This window comes from Melopsittacus undulatus, chromosome 5 (genome assembly GCF_012275295.1).
Source record: "Melopsittacus undulatus isolate bMelUnd1 chromosome 5, bMelUnd1.mat.Z, whole genome shotgun sequence".
Classification (NCBI taxonomy): Eukaryota; Metazoa; Chordata; class Aves; order Psittaciformes; family Psittaculidae; genus Melopsittacus; species Melopsittacus undulatus.
This window is the reverse complement of record NC_047531.1, coordinates 63644024-63661397: the sequence shown is the minus strand read 5'-3', so window position 1 is coordinate 63661397 and position 17374 is coordinate 63644024. Positions and strand designations below refer to the sequence as shown.

Below are 17374 nucleotides of genomic sequence, written 5' to 3'. Positions count from 1 at the left end.
TCTAACCCAAACCATCTGTGATCAGTTGATTCTTGACAAAATACGGAGCACACATGGCATGAGAAATAATATCCACCCAGTGCTTTGAAGGTACAACCCTGGAGGTACACACATAGGAAATGTATAATCCATTTCCACCCACCATAGGTCTGGTTTGGTGGAGGTAGGCAAAGGAAAATGGTCGGAGGCAAAGCATCCTTTTTGCTTGTATTTTTCTTCCAATAAATCAACCAGTGTTCAGTGCAGCTCCAAAAAGGTTTCTCCTTTGGATGAAAAAAGTGAGCAGCAGGTTGCTGTGACGCAGGTTTTGCACCGTCACTGGACTGAACACTCCTTAAACTAACAGAGAAGGTGAAAGGTGGTAGTGTTTTTGCACTGAATCTGTGGGTTTAGATGAGGCAGCACCGTTTCTTTTACAAAAGCATGTCTATAACGACTCCTTAAGAAGTTTAGACTGGAGGGTTGTTTCCAGAAACTGCCCCCTCCCCGCTTGCCAGGTCCCATATGTTTGTCTTGGCAGGATGCGATGTCTGCTTGGCTGGTTCTGGGATATTAAATTGAAGGAACACAGAACTCTTGATGCTTTTCAATAGGGCTTCTGTTGAGTTAGTGGCAGGATAGAGCTGTCAGCCGCCTGTGATTGTCCAACAGGGAAAAAGGGAGAAATGAGAGGGGTGGGGAGAGAGCCCTGGAAACCCTTCCCAGTTTCATGGGTAGCATGGTCAGAGGACAGTATTGTTTGGGAGGCAGCAGCTTTGTGTTGGTTTGAGCATTGAGTCCTTTTGCTGCTGTTCCGGCTCAGTCAGCATTGGCGCTGTGTGAATAAAAGATGCTGGTAGCTGGAACTGCACAGGTAGGGCAAGCAACTTTCTTATTTTGAGTTATCATACATGCAGAATCTGTTAAAAGAGATTTTGTTGGTAGCCCTAAGTGGGAATAGATTTAGATATCCCACTTCTGACACTTAGGGATGCTGTATCTCTGCATTTCGCTTTTAAGGCATGCATGGTGATAGATCCAGTTACTGTGTAAAAAACTAAGCTGTTGGAAGTTTGTCTTGGGTACTCTTAGGAAATCATAGAATCCCAGACTACTTTAGCTTGGAAAGGACTTTAAAGCTCATCCAGTTGCAACCCCTGCCATGTGCAGAGACACCTACCACTAGAGCAGGTTGCTCCAAGCCCCATCCAGCCTGGCCTTGAACACTGCCAGGGAGCAGACTGGGCACATGCAGTGCCCATCTTCATTATCTGTCTCCTCTGTTGGGCTTGATGAGAGAGAGCAATATTCATCGTCTCCCAGTCAAATAAAGCCCTCTTTTGCCCTGTCACATGCTTTGAAGAATGGAAAGGAATCAAAGATTTGGAGAAGTCTCCAGGAGGAGAGTAATCCCTTTGCATTTTTGCAGGCTTGTACAATCTGTCACTCTTTGTCTTGATTCTTTCTCTGATTTGCTGCTGCCCATATCCTACTTCTAAGTGCCCCATTGCATGCACTGTTCCACATGAAGAAATGCCTTGGGTTTGGAGCAGATGAAAGTGAGGCAGGAGGGCTCATATGGAGCATTACCAGTACATAGCCTGAGCATCCCTACCTTTGTCTTGTAAAGGAAGAGTTTCCTTCTCCGTTTAAAGGGCAGGTGTCAACATGGTGGAGGAACCTCTTCCTGAGCAGGCTTGTTTCCTCTTTGAACACAAGCTGCACTTCTTTCTCTACAGCTACCATAAACACAGAACAGCGAGGTTTGTCATTCCACAGACCGAGGTCTGTTTGGACCCTGCTTTCCTGACCTTAGCTGGTGACAGTCCCTTTGCTCGCACTCAAGTGAGAATTGACCTGAACAGCCCTGGGCTCTGTAACTCATGCAGACAAACCTTGTCTCACTGTGTTTGCCCATGTTGGTTGTAGTGACTGGATTTAGTTCTCACTCTTCTAAGCAAGCAGATTCCTCCTCACAGGCATAGTCTGTCCCCTAAACCAGGGGCAGTTTTCCTTTTTGCCACTGAATTCTTCACTGTCCTTGGCCTGGCAAATAGCTGCCTGGCTCTATCACACACGTGTGCTCTGGTGAGAGTTGCTATCTTCTCACCTCTGCTTCCCTCTGAGGCACAGTCCACCCAGATAGGCCCTCTTTTTTACTTCACATTTGCACCCATGTGCAAGGGTTCCAAGTTGGACATTCTTATGGAGGGAAAGTGATTTTTGAATCCTTGGATTCCTGAGCTTATTGCTGATTTATTTCTTTACACAGTTGCTCATTTCTTAGCAAGGTCTCTTACTGCAGCTCAACTTCGTATGGACAACCTCCTGTGGCTGAACAAACTCCAGCCCACTTATTAATCTGCTCTTTGTATTACTGACAACCTACTCCATGTGGAGATAAATGTAAAGCCTTGAACACGATGTTGAATTTAAATTTTTAAGCCTTTAATCATCTCTATTTCAAATCTTCAAAATAAAGTCACGGTATGTGGTATTTCCAAATTACTCTCTGTTTTACAGAAGGGTGTACATATCTTGCATCAGGTAAAAGCTGGTTGTAATACAAATGAAGATGTTCGTGTCGGAGGATGCAATGAAGTCCTCTTGATTATGCATCCCTCATGGTGCAGTACCATTAATTATAGCCATCAATTATAGATTTGATGGCTGACTGTTTTTAGATTTATGCCTTAGGTGCCACTAAAGCAGGTCTCTTGTACAGGGGTTTGCAGGCCTTCATCCACCTCCAGCCTGCTGGGCTTGGTGTATCTAACACAGTTTGTCCTCAGTTTGCAAAAGATATGGAAAGAATAATGGATTAAAGATGTAATCCCCCATTAACGTTAGAAAAGTATTTACATATTGCTCCTGGTTTCTAGCTGGGAAGGGAGAAAAGAAGAAATAGCAAAATTAACAAAAATAGTAGAGTTTTGAAGTTTGAAACAATTCTGATGACAAAGGAGTTGGTTAGAAAGGTTAGAGGATAGAGAGGAGGTGTGGGGCAAGAAACAGTTTATCCTTGTGAGGAATGTTTTAGAATGGGGTCTCATTTATTTATCACCTAAGAGAAAATGGAAGATATTAAAAAAAAAGAAGGGGTGGAAGGGAAGAAAGAAAGCCATTTTCAAATATTTCAGTATTGCATTTCCAATTTACTTCAAGCAACTTTAATGTTCACTTCTGTCAGTGTTCAAAGCTGGCTTAGGAGAATTAGCTACTATTTAACACCTCAGGTCCCCAAAGGATCATGTCAGTGTTTTACAAACCCTTTCTTTGTAGTACAAGGGCACTAGGCACAGTTTAAAAATGTAATTTTTGTTATTACCTTCTCTGTGACGGATTCATCGTGTCTCACAAAAATGCAGGGGTTTCAAAATACAGATACTGGCTGAAATATAATATTGTAAGGATAAACATGTACATAAAATAACAGTGAAGCCAAAAAAAAGGACAGTGGGGTGAAAGCATCTTTCACTAAAAGTAATTATTTTGTGCACTGTCTCACTGCCTTTAAGTTAAAGGAGAGGAGTTGAACCTGTTAGTATTTAGCTATAATTCACTGTAATTCTACTTAAATGTACAGGTTTTTAGTGATATGAAAATGGGCAGCACAGAAACTCTTATGAATGGGAGTCGGTGAAGGCAGAGCTTACTGTGATGGTGGTGCTGGTGTCATCCTCACAAGAGGAACAGAGAGGGGTGTCTGCACAGCTGGCTGCTGTTTCAACTGCTTGCTCATCTGAGATAGTGCTGGAGTGATAGCAGGAGATTTGTAGAGAAAAAGGGAGAGTTAATTCTATCCCAGGGGGAGTTGGTATGACACTTGGTCACCAAAAGCCAATTTTCACCCTCTTCTCAGGGTTTTCTTATGAGCTTTGGGGTGAGCAGCATGGGTTCAGTCACTGTCCTCCATCATCACTCCTTGCTGGTGAGAGTGAGTGATGTGGCCTTTCCAAGGAAGTGGAAGAGGAACCACACCACATCTTGCTTCCTCTACTCTTTCCCTTGGAGCCTGTGTTGGTCAGTGCTCTGTAACAGAAGAGTCCAAGAATAATGCTCTCTAGTCCTGGATCCCAGCTCCTGATACAGACTTAGTAACATTCCCAATGTATCAGAGTCCTGCAACTCTTGTAGCATTAAACCAGTAGGCTCTGATAATGGTTTCAGTGGTTACTGATACTGTAGCACCCATACTTGGATCTACTCTAAACATAGATTCCTTGAATCATTTTGGTCACATCTGCTGAGTTGGTTGGAGTTCTCTTCTAGCATTTGTATGCAGATACAATGGTTTCGATAACAATGTGCCTGTAGTATATTTGGATTATCGTAGTACCTGCTGATGGATCAGGAGGCAGCCATGCTAGATACATGAAGGCAGCTTCTGCTGTGAAGAGCTTACCAATGTACAGTTCTGGTATCTTCAACATAAGAAGGACATGGAAGTGTTGGAGCAAATCCAGAGGAGAACATGAGGATGATCAGGGGGCTGGAGCACCTCCCATATGAAGACAGGCTGAGAAAACTGGGGCTGTTCAGCCTGGAGAAGAGAAGGCTGCGTGGAGACCTCATAGCAGCCTTCCAGTATCTGAAGGGGGCCTACAGGGATGCTGGGGAGGGACTCTTCATTAGGGACTGTAGTGACAGGACAAGGGGTAACGGGTTAAAACTTAAACAGGGGAAGTTTAGATTGGATATAAAGAAGAAATTCTTTACTGTGAGGGTGGTGAGGTACTGGAATGGGTTGCCCAGGGAAGTTATGAATGCTCCATCCCTGGCAGTGTTCAAGACCAGGTTGGATGAAGCCTTGGGTGGCATGGTGTTGGAACTAGATAATCTTAAGGTCCTTTCCAACCCTAACTATTCTATGATTCTAATGAGAGGAGCAGATATGGACAGGATGGGAGGTGGGAAGAGCAAAACATCATTGATGAATACAGTGATAGAGATCTTTCAGAACTCTAGAAAGGATTTTTAGAAACCTTAATTTCCATCAAGCTATTTTTCATATGCAGTTAGGGAAATGAGTGTTTCATAGAGAGAGATGTGCAAGAAAAAAAGCTTTCCTGTTTGGACCACCATGTCTAGGATATGAGAGGACAGTAAGAAGGAAAAAACAGAACTTGGAATAGAGGTGGGCAGTGGAGGCTGGGATGAAAAAATAAAAACATTTACATGAGAAGATGGGCTGAGAGAGCTAGGCTTGTTCAGCCTGGAGAAGAAGTCTTTAGGGGGACCTTACATCAGATTCCAGCACCTAAAGAGGCTACATGAAACCTGGAGAGGGGCTTTGGCAAGGGCCTGTAGGAACAGTTCATGGGGAAGGGCTTTGAACTGACAGAGGGGAGATTGAGAAGAGCTCTTAGGAAGAAGTTCTTCCCTGTAAGGGTGGTGAGGTCCTGACCCAGAGTGCCCAGAGAAGCTGTGGCTGCCCCATCCCTGGCAGTGTTCAAGGCCAGGTTGGACAGGGCTTGGAGCAACCTGGTCTGGTGGAGGGTGTCCCTGCCCATGGCAGAGGGTTGGAACTGAATGAGCTTTAAAGTCCCTTCCAACACAAGCCATTCTGTGATTCTAACAGGTAGGATCGGGATATTCTATTGTAGGTTTAGTTTGTAAATCAAATGCACTGTAGACTTGAACGACCTCCTCTCTAGTAACGCTTGGTGGCAAGTATTAGCAGCAATTTACTTGATATTGGCCAATAGTGCAACTCTGCTCCTTGCTCAACAAACCCTTCCACATTCTGACTTTTGAGGGTGGCCTTTTCAAAACACGCCTGGGAATGAAATGACTTGCCCTTATGTCAAACCACTAGGAATGGGGCATTGAACTTCCTAAAATACTTCGAAAAATCCCACCCATAATGTTTAATACCGGAGTTAAATGTGTCCATTCTTAATGGTCACTCTACAGTTCTCTGTTGTGCTCCCTGAATGAATGGCTCTTTCCTCTCCTGCAGCTAATACCCCATGCATATTTATATGGAATCATGTTCGCTCTTACATGCTGTTTGTTTTGGCTCAGGATGCAACTCCTTAGTTTAACCTGCCCTTGTAGGTTATTTTCTCAAGGCTTTATGCTGTTTGTAATTCCCTTATTATTGTCTGTGTCTTTTTGCATTGGGAAAAAAAAGAAAAAAGGAAAAGGCATTTTTTCCAGGTTTTGTTCTATTAGTGGGTTGCCCCGTAAAGAGTAGTGTCCTCTGGGAAGTCATCCTAGGTGGGCTGCCTGTGCCAGACCAGATTTGGCCTTGCTCCCAGTTACCTTTTATTAGGAGCTCTAGGCAAGACTTGCATCAGTTTAATTCATCATTAAGGTTTTTTTCCCTCTGCTTTCTGTGCCTGGGTAGAGGAGAAGGAAGAATACTGCAGGGATGAAACACATTAATGGTCATGTAAAGACATCTATGGATACTACACAGTGACGTGGGTGCACACAAGGTGCTGGACATTCCCCTAAGAGTCCCCTCAGGGAGAGGAAGCACTTTAAGCATCATGAAGATAGTTCTAGATGAACTTCCCAGCAGCACAGATTTCAACCTGCATCCTTCAGCTGATGGAAATCTGGTGTGTGGTTAATTTATAAGAAAAAGTAGTAAAATTAATGGCATTCTAGAATTTCAGACTGTGCTTTCCTGTATTGCTCTATAAATGTGCTTTTTTGGAAAAAAATAAATTCCACTACTTATTTCTTGCTTGAAAATCTACCCCAGCCTTTTCTCCAAGTCAGCCTGAGCATCTGCTGCTTGTCTGTACAGCTGGTGGGCAAGAAAATGTATTGAAGATGGACTTGAATATGCAATACCTGCTTATGCCCTTCCTTCTCCTTTAATTTGGAAAATTTCAAGCTCCTGTTATTGATGAAATGGGGGGGAATGGGGATTTGGGATGGACAGCAAGCTGGCTTGTCCATTCAAGCTTGCCTCTGATGCGCGGATAGACTCTACAACTAGTTAAAGTTGTAAAGTAGGTATGCTTTTATTCAGTGCTGAGGTGCATGGGGATAGCTCCTGCAAAGCATGCACACCTCCGGGTTGTTGTCCCTTTACATTTATTCTCTTAAGGTATACATAGACATGAGGTTGCTCAATCCGCCTATACATATGTATTATCTATCCCCGCTTCGTATTATAATGAGCCGGAAGGTCCTTTGCACTTGCGCAGTGCCCCTTCTGATCATGGGCAGGGGTCTCAGGATGAAGTAAATGAGTCTTCCTCCTGTGGGTAGGGGTCTTCAAGATGAAGTAAATGAGTCTTCCTCTTCTTAACCTTTACACCTTTTAATCTTCAGACATGGATTTAGGGTTAGTCGGCGCCCAGTCTGCTTCTCCTGCCGCTTATCAGTAGGACCCAACACCTGTGCTTTTGTCATGGTCTTAAGGCTTGGTCACCCAGTCTGCCTCTCCTGCCGCCTATCAGCAGGACCTTTCATCTGCTTTTGTCAGTAGAATTAGCATCTGTTTCTTCCCCTCCAGCAGTAATCAATGCCTTGGCAAGATGGCAATGGCAGGTACTTAGGACAGACAAGACTTTTGTTTAAGCAAAGGAATTCCTTTAACTCCCTTGTACAATTTCTCTGTATTACCCCCCTGTACATTGGTTACCCGTGTATCACCTCTAGGCTGATAAAATGCACCCAAACTGCCCCTGTTGATTTTAAATCTCAAATTCCAGTAAAAGGAAAAAAAAAAAACAAAACCCAAACCAGCGGTATTTATAAAAATTTTTCTGCTTTCATTTACAACATGCTTTGTAAGATAACCCCACTGGAGTAATTTTAAGTCATGTTTTATGTGTCAGAATGAGCATGTTAATGTTTGTACTGTTTACTGTAGTGGTGAAGTGAAGGTAAGTATCTCAGAGTGTGGGCAAATGCATTACTCAACAGCATATGAAAGGTGTTCACCTTCCACACAGGTGATACAAAACCATAGCTGCAAATGCAGCAAAGTACAGCAAGGCTAAAGGCTGTGGGGGAGAATAGGAGCAAAGTGAGTGAGAAATGCTGGTGAGTAAACCTCTCATTTTCTCTCTTTTCCCCTTTCTCTTTTGTTGTTTTTTTTTTTGTTTTTTTTTTTTTTTTTTGCTCCACCTTTTTTGCTCTCCCATTTTTTCTTCTCCCATTTCCCTCATTTTTGATGTGCGGATAGACTCCACAACTAGTTAAAGTTGTAAAGTAGGTATGCTTTTATTCAGTGCTGAGGTGCATGGGGATAGCTCCTGCAAAGCATGCACACCTCCGGGTTGTTGTCCCTTTACATTTATTCTCTTAAGGTATACATAGACATGAGGTTGCTCAATCCGCCTATACATATTTATTATCTATCCCCGCTTCGTATTATAATGAGCCGGAAGGTCCTTTGCACTTGCGCAGTGCCCCTTCTGATCATGGGCAGGGGTCTCAGGATGAAGTAAATGAGTCTTCCTCCTGTGGGTAGGGGTCTTCAAGATGAAGTAAATGAGTCTTCCTCTTCTTAACCTTTACACCTTTTAACCTTCAGACCTGGCCTTAGGGTTTAGTCAGCGCCCAGTCTGCTTCTCCTGCCACTTATCAGTAGGACCAAACATCTGTGCTTTTGTCATGGTCTTAAGGCTTGGTCGCCCAGTCTGCCTCTGCCAGGCTTATCAGCAGGACCTTTCATCTGCTTTTGTCAGTAGAACTAGCATCTGCTTCTTCCCCTCCAGCAGTAATCAATGCCTTGGCAAGGTGGCAATGGCAGGTACTTAGGACAGACAATACTTTTGTTTAAGCAAAGGAATTCCTTTAACTCCCTTGTACAATTTCTCTGTATTACCCCCCTGTACATTGGTTACCCGTGTATCATTTTCTCCCCTTTTCCCTCCTTTTCTTCTTTGTCATGGGTTCAGCAGCAGCAGTCATTTTTTCTCCTTCTTGTAGCTGGTGCAGTGCTGTGTTTTGACTTTCAGGCTGGGAATGGTTGCTGATAGCAAGTATGTTTTGAGGGTGTTTTTGTTCAAGGCCTTTTCTGAGCACGTGCTCTGCCGGGGAGGGGAGGCCGGGAGGAAGGAGAGACAGGACACCTGACCCAGGCTAGCCAATGAGGTATTCCATACCATAGCACGTCATGCCCAGGATGCAATGGGGAGGGAGCTGGAGGGGGGAGCTGGAGGAAAATGGAGGAGGGAGCACGCAGTGCTCGGCCGGGCAGGGTGGAGTGAGTTATGGGTCGGTGGCTGGTGAGGTGTTGTATTCTATTCACTTGTTGTTTGCTGTATCATTATTATTTGTAGTAGTAATGGCAGTGGTGATTCTGTGTTATGCCTTAGCTATTAAACCGTTCTTATCTCAATCCATGGGGGCTACATTCTTTGGATTCTCCTTCCTAACTCTCTGGGAGTTGGGGGCTTGGTTTAAACCACAACAACCTTTTTCACCTTTTTCTTCCTTTTCTTTTTTCCTCCCTACTTTCCCCACTTCTCCCTGTTTTCTTCCCTTCCCCCCTCCCCTCCCCCCTTTTTTTGTGTGTTCTTTTTTGCTTTCCATGTTTTTCCTTCATCAGCCCTTTAGGTCTGGCCCTTTGACTGCAACCTCAAAATTGCCCTGTCTCCCTTTTCACTTGGGGCCACAGGAATCACTGTTCTTCCATGAAGCATGTCGCTGCATGTGGTCAGCACAGCCTCTGGTCTGAGTGAGCAGCTCCAAGGCAGCTTGTATCATTCATTAACTTCTCTGCTGTGCCAGGGGACTTTACAAGTCATCCAGGAGATCAGCTCCTTGCTCTTGCACTGGTTCTGTAGGGGATGTTGCTTTCTAGGAACCCTATGGTGGTGACAACCGGGTGGAAATCCAGCCCTTCAGCTCTATGTGCAGATTTTGTGTCACGTTCACTTGTGATTATGGGTACGGGTCCCCTCAGTGACATAAAAATCCACTGATATTAGTGGAGTCAGGCACTAGCTGTGAGGGTGAACAAAAGGTAGAAGCACATCTTGTGTCTGTATAAATAATAAAGCTGTCTTAAAAGGGAAAAAAAGGTGAGTATGAGATACAGTCTGACTTCCAGCTTGGGAAGGGAACAGGACTTGATGCCAGGCATGATTCCAGGTGTATGCCAAAGCAAGAAGAATGCTGCACATTGTCTGAATGTGCTGCAGTACCAGTGCCAGATACTCCCAAGCCTTTGTGGACTGAGGTTCAGTCTGTTCTGTCAGGTGTGTTTTGTGTCTCCCGGAGAGAGCCTCTCCATGCCATTTATCTCAATGGTTGTACTTTGGAAATTTGGGGTTTTTTTCCTAGTGAATCACATGTTCAGTTCAGCATAATTAAGTGAAATGGGATGTTTGCTTTGGGTACTGCTCCTCCTAATGAATAATTTGACTTTTAAAGTAGCAACTATCTCATGTAAACAGGGCTGGCTTACTGTGAAGTTGGGTGACTTTTAAGGAGCAGACACTGTTGTGGCTTAAGGAATGTGTTGGGTCTGTTGAAGTGTTTTATGGAGAGCTGTGGAAATGGAAACTGCATTGATGCTTGTGGATGATTCTTATATTGCTTTTACAGCAAGGCACACCCATGCTCTGAAATACGACTGTGGCTTTTCCTTTGTAGATTTAACACAGAGAAGAACCAGCAGCCCACACATTGAAGGTGGAAAGTGAGGCCAAGCTTGGCTTTTGTGTTGAGCATTGCTTTTGGATAGAACTGCCTTCAACTCATAGGCAACAGCTTCACAGAAAATCGGTTGTTTACCAAAAAACCTCTTTGCCAAGACAAGGTCTGCACCAGTAACATAGTAACTGTAGGGCTGAAACTTCATTTTGCTCAGGAAAATGGCAAGCAAATAAGCCATTAACATGTGAAGAGGACTTCTTAATTCCAATCTAATTATGTGTACCAGCCACATGAAGAGCTGACTTGTGATGCCAGCATGTGATTGACATGTGATTCCAACCCCAAATCTTGCTTATTACTACTGCTCACCTAATGAAAACAAAGAAAGAATGTAGTGTTGAGACTTGTGTAGTTTAGCCAATGTTTGAAGAAATTCATTATCTGAAAATCTGAGTGTAGATGTAAGAAAACACACAGAGATGGAAGGCTTGTGGTGAAGTACTCCGTCGTAGAATCACAGAATCCCGGATTGGAAGGGACCTCAAGGATCATCTGGTCCAATCCATCTCAGCAAAGAATGAGCTAGTAGATGGCCCAATACCCTACCGGGTCAAATTGTAAACTGCTCATGAATTTAGAATATTTTATTATTTTTTGTTCTCTGTCACAATTCTGTCTGCTTGTATTCAACAAATTATCTAAACTCAGACCATAATAATCTCCATTTGTTGCTGGGGAGGCCCTAGAGCAGATTGCAGAGCTGTCAGGATGGTCTCCTTTTGGTTTTATGGGTTTGGTGGGTTTTTTTGGCACTCATGCTTTGTATGTGTCTACAGGTTCACTCCAAGCCATAGCTGTAATTCTGACCTTGCAAGTAATGAAATCTTCAGGTACAAGGTTACAGCAATGGAGCTCTCATACAGGAATTTCTTGGGTTGAGGGAAAAACCAGTGCATCATTCGGTGAGCTGTAAATAGCTTCAGCTGTAGCTGAAGGTGTATCAGCCCCATGATATAGATCAGCTCCAGGAGCCATCCCTGTATCACTCACAAGAAGAAGAGCAGCGTTGTAGAGAAGGAAGATCATAATAATACTGCTTGTTAATAGCTGTTCTGCTACATTTACACAAAGATGTTATTGAGTGTCTTTGATAATAACTTACAGATTCCTCAAAACACATATCCCATTGCTGTTTTACAGTATTTTCAAATATTCTGTATCCATTTTTCCCCTGCATGATGCTCTTGCTCTTTACTGGCTGTGCTGGAAGAAGTTTAGTCTTGCTGCCCTTAGATAAAAACAGGGAGTTAAGTGACTGTTTCCTTCAATGCATCACCAGATTTCCTTCACCATTATTTACTGTGATTTATATTCAGGTGCTTTCTAAGAGATTTTTCCCTCCTGTGCATGAATCTCTTTTCCCATAAACTGGACTTAAGCAGGTGAGACTTACTCCAGTAAGCACCAGGATAAATCTGCCTCATCTGCAGACCTGTCCCACAGCCCTTACAGGCAGAAGACATAAAGAGAAAGGGTTTGGAAGGATAGTCAAGAGTTACAGTTTTAAACAATGTGCCATGTGTAGATTACAAAATAGCTGTGTACAGCATACTGACAGTAAACCCCAGTCTGACTTTAGTCTTAGCTATGATTTTGAAGGGGTGATGCATCTCACCCATATGCAAGATTGGCTTCATGCCTTTGAGTGGTGTCTTCAGCCAGAGGAACAGCCCCAGAGCACAGCAGGTATCGCCTCTGACAAGAAGTCCATGCACAGGAAGGCCAGGAGTAATTTGAGTTGTACAGTACAGCAATATGCTGAGTGTTTCATGCTTCACCTCTCTTGATACTTGTTTTTAAACCATCAGGCCAGGTCTTGAGGCTCTCAAATGACATATTGGCATGCTTTCTTTCTTCCTCACCAGGCTGGAATGATAAGAACCAATAAGGATGAATACTTCATTGAGCCTTTGGAAAGAGGAAAGCAAATGGAAGAGGAAAAGGGGAGAATCCACATGGTGTACAGGCGATCAGCTGTAGCACAGCATCTCACTGATATGCTCCCTGATGTCCATAGAGAAGGTATAGTACCTGTGTTGGTTGCTCACAGATCTGTTCCAGGTGACTGTAGCCTGCAGCAGCTTTTGAGAGAGGCAGTTTTGACTGAACTGTTTGAAAAGAAAGCCTTTAAATGTTTTGCTGAGGTCCACCATCAGTCGCACATGCAGTTTCTCTGCCAAGAGCAGCACATGTGTAGACCAGAGCTCAGCCATGAAGAGTTCTTGTCAATAAATGTTGCAAAATGCTTGTTTTTCCCTTCCTTTAACTGAAGGAAAAGCTTGTACTGATTTAAGTCTGAGCTCTGCATCAGTTGGTAAGATGCTGTGGGCCAGGAGATGTTAATGGAGATACTCATCTGACTTCAATGTTGTAAGCTGTTACTATGGCTTGCCTGCCCATACAACTTCTATTTAAAGTTTGGGTTCTATTTCTTCCTCAGTGATAGCTCAGTTGTGCCAATGGCTGACACTGTTTCTGTTTTCCTGCTTCTGCTGCTTGCAATTAATGCAGTTGGAAGGCAGTTGCATTGATCAGATATGTGCTTTAGACATATCCAGGGATTCCCCTCCTCCTTGAAGATGATGTGGTTGGTCCACCTGAGAATAATCATCATGTAGTTTAATGCATTTGCTTGTATATTTAGATTTCCCTCCTTTTAATATTATCCTTTAATCCTAAATTAACCACTACAAGCCAACACGTTACATAGAGAACATTCAGGGGTTTGACACTATGGGCCAGGAATGAAAGAGCAGCTCCATTCCCCTTCTGTGCTCTGCCTTTTTTTCAACATCTCTCAGCTTCTCAAATTCCTGTTTGTACTTTGCATTCACATGTTCTTGGAACTTGAAAGGGTTTGAGAAGAACTAGAACAACCACATACAACACACAGAACTAGAATTAGATGGGAGTATTAAGCAGAGAGAAGTCAAGCACCCTCTCATCGCCAGTCCTCATGGATTTAAATTATTTGATGAGGTTTTGGAATTTTGTCTCTGAAAAAGCAAGTAGGAATTGAGAGCCATTTTGAATACAGTCCTGCCAGACTTTAATTAGTCTTTCAGAAGGTAAGTCCATGCTGTTGACAGCAGTGTGGCACAGCAGTGTTACAGCAGGCTCGGGGTCTAGCAGCAGCCTGAACCATGCAGGCTCATCAACCTGCTGGTCTCTGAGACCTGTGCTGCCAAAGGTACTTTGCTTTTGATACCTTGATGAAGCTGTTCAAATCTAGCTCATGCATCTCTTTGGAGCGATCAATTAAACAGTGCTAAATAAGCCTTGTTAGCTGGGCTGGTGGGCTCAGACTGTGGCTAGACAGAGTAAGCAGCTGACAATAGACCTTCTGGGTCTGCTTCGGTGAATTTGGCATCTCTTGCCTCTGTCACAGAGTCATAGAATCACAGAGTGGTTTGGGTTGGAAGGGACCTTAAAGCTCATCCAGTTCCAACCTCCTGCCACAGGCAGGGACACCTTCGACTAGACAAGGTTTCTCAAAGCCCTTTCATGTTCACAGGAGATCTCTTCTTACCTACTTTTGGCAGTTTTAAAGTTTTATGCGTTTGGGAAATAGTCCTGGCTATTATGCCACTGTGACATGGTTTGCAGTGGTAAGTAGTGTGCTGTGTAGATGCATGAGCATCTTTCTTGATCTTCACTGCCCCTGCTTTCTGCCCTGCAATCCCAGTGCCCCAGCCAGAGGCAGAAGTGCGGACTACAGGCTGCTGGCAGATTACAAGTTCAGCCCCATATTTAGGTTTCACTGATAGATGACAGATGACTCAATTAACTAGACATTAAGATAAAAAAAGTACTTAAAATTCTTCTTGTCAGCAAAGTTGTTATAAAAACTGGTAAACGTGGTGTAGGAGCCTTCCTCTGGAGTGACATAGGACATACTGTCTTGTACTCTCTTGACAAGAAGTCACTTTTATAAGATACTATTGTCATGAAAACTTCCGAAAGTTTTTGGTCTGCGAAAAGAAGCTTTTGGCCTGATAGGACATCTGACATTCCTGCTGGATTTTATAACATTTGGGAATTTGTTGGACATGTTGCAAATAATTGGACAGAGTGAGCGTAGGAGTTCTGAGTTTTAGTAACGATTGGAGTGCAGTGGAGCATTTATTGGTTCATGTACTGTGTTCTCATGGAAATAAGGATACATAAATACTCTATCTACTTCTCTTTCCTGTTTATTGTTGTTACCAGTGATGAAGTTTCAGTGAACTTTCTTAGGTGGGAACCAGAAATCTGGGTTTCTGGAGAAGATACTAGAATGCCTCAAGCTACTGGGTACCATGTATTTAGTCTTTCCCATTTTGCAGTAAAATATCCCTACCCCTGAAATAGCACCCCACACTGATTCTGTTTATGGTATTCATGGCTGGATGTAGCCTCCTTGAGGAATAACTATGTATTGTCATCATTTGCTTTGTTGGAGGTTGGTTTCTTTAAGAGTGCATTACATGAAGCACTTGAGGAATCAGATGGGAAATCTGTCCCCATTCATTTGAGGAATGCTGTGGGATGGCAAACCTGTTAATGTTTATGGATAAGCCCTGGTTTTCTTTCCTTCTGTGTATCTGTGCTAGAAGGGAGCTGCTGCATCTTCACACACTGAAATTCTCGCACAATCTTCATAGTCTTTTTGTAAGTTTTTTTTGGGTTTGTCTTACCATTAAACATAGGGAAGAGTCTCTCAAAGCACTTAGCAGAAGAGGGGGAAGAAATGTGAATATTCTGCTAATTCAAAGGATCTTGTTTTACAATATTGTTTTTAACCTGATCTTTCATATGCTAATGTGAGGCCATGCGGGGACCTGCAAGAAGCAGTAGCTCTTGACCAGTTAATGTTAAAATAATTTTAAAACCAACCACTTACTTTGGTACCCATGGTCTCCATTGCACTGGGTGAGCCTGTTTGATGGTGTAAGTGCTGTTCATTCTTCTGGACAGGAAGTTCTTCCTCTCCTACAGGATGGTGGCCAAGACCTCCCCCAGGAAGCCCCAGCTATTGAAAACTGCTTAAACATAGTAGCATGTGACACAGCATCAACAAGCATAAGGCTGATTTCTCCCTTGGGAACAGAAAAGACTATTGACTATTCTTCTTTGTGAAAACTGGGTCAGACAGGAGTCACACAGAAAACTGCATGAGAACTGCTCAGCTCATGTTCAATGTAATCATGAGCTGGAATAGGGATACTCATCCCACGTCTCCAGAATACGTGTACAGTCCTAATTGTTGTATGAATTTGAGAAAATGATTGGAACTTTGTATCTGTGCTTGGAAGTGAGGTGGAACATGGTAGGAGAGTATGAATGAGCAGGTATGTTCTTACAGCAAGTGGACTGAAACGGGCTGCTCAGACTGCAGAGGACCTTGTTACTAGGCTTGGTAGGAATATAGAGAAATAGGTGGCTCTCAGAATTTCATACTCTCAGGTAATTCAGCATACTTTCATGTGACTTGTACTGGAGGAGAAACACAATTTAAATGCATTTAATGATGGTACCAGGGCAGCAATCCTAATGAACCTTTTCAGCTTTACCAAAGGTGATAGATGCGCAAGGGGAGGAGGAGGTATTATTTCCAGTGCCAATAGCCTATGACCTTGTCATGGTTTAAACCCAGTCAGTAACTCAGAACCATGCAGACGCTTGTTCACTCCCCCGCTTTTTCCACCCCCCTGCTCCTGGAGGGATGTGGAACAAAATTGGAAGAATGTAACTCCCACAGGTTGAGATAAGAAGAGTCCAGTAACTAAGGTTTAACACAAAACAATAATAATAATGATAAAGGAAATAGCAAGGGGAGAGAATACAACCACTCACCACCTGCTGACTGATACCCAGCTCAACCCAAGCAGTGATCTAGCCCTTCCAAGTAACTGGCCCCAGTTTATATACTTACTGGGCATGACATGCTGTGGTATGGAATACCCCTTTGGTTAGTTTGGGTCAGGTGTCCTGTCTCTGCTTCCTTCTGGCTTCCTCTCCTTCCTGGCAGAGCATGAGACTCAGAAAGTCCTTGGTCAGAGTAAATATTACTGAGCAGCAAGTAAAACCACCGGTGTTATCAGCGCTGTTCCCAGGCTGAAAGTCAAAACCACAGCACTGCACCAGCTACTAAGAAGGAGAAAAATAACTGCTGCTGCTGAATCCAGGACAGACCTTAATCCAGCAGAATGAAAGGGGGGAACTTCTAAGTTGAGCTGTAATGGGTTGCCACTTGTAACCTACCAAATGGTCAATGTTAAGCAGCTCAATTACAAATACTTATGACTAAGGGCAAAAAGAAATAAAGGTCAAAAGACCCCATATTGAGGTCTAGGGGTCAGAGAGGGAATGGCCTGTGACAATACTAGAAGAATACATGAGGTTATCATGTTAAAACATCATTTAAATAAATCTTCAGGATTTTATCACAAAAATAGCTTTTCACTTAGGAATGGAAAGAAAGGCTGAGCTGGAAGGTTTTGCAAGTGTAATGATGATATTATTCTGTCTGGACAGGATGGAAAGAATCTGTTCTCCTTTGTTAATAATCTGACAAACATCACCAAGATGTGGAATCATTAACCTTATTCCTTGAAAGCATGCAAGAAACAATAGAAACAGGCAAAGAACTGTCAAGTTCAGTATCAAATTTGCACCCAAGAGGCCTTCTATGCAAGTTCTACTCAGTTGGGCTCAGGAGGATGGTAAAATAAAATCTGAATTGTACTCTCAGAAACATAAAAGCCTGATCCAAGTCCAC

At 43.3% G+C, this 17374-nt stretch overlaps 1 protein-coding gene across 1 annotated transcript in view; it reads left to right on the top strand.

The window, feature by feature from the left end:
* The window catches only part of ADAMTS3 (ADAM metallopeptidase with thrombospondin type 1 motif 3), a 99997-nt gene that overhangs the window by 21797 nt on the left and 60826 nt on the right, over window positions 1–17374 (top strand). Inside the window, exon 4 of the mRNA XM_005144135.3 lies at window positions 12480–12636. Coding sequence (XP_005144192.1) covers window positions 12480–12636 — 157 coding nt within the window. The remainder of the gene's footprint in view (window positions 1–12479; window positions 12637–17374) is intronic.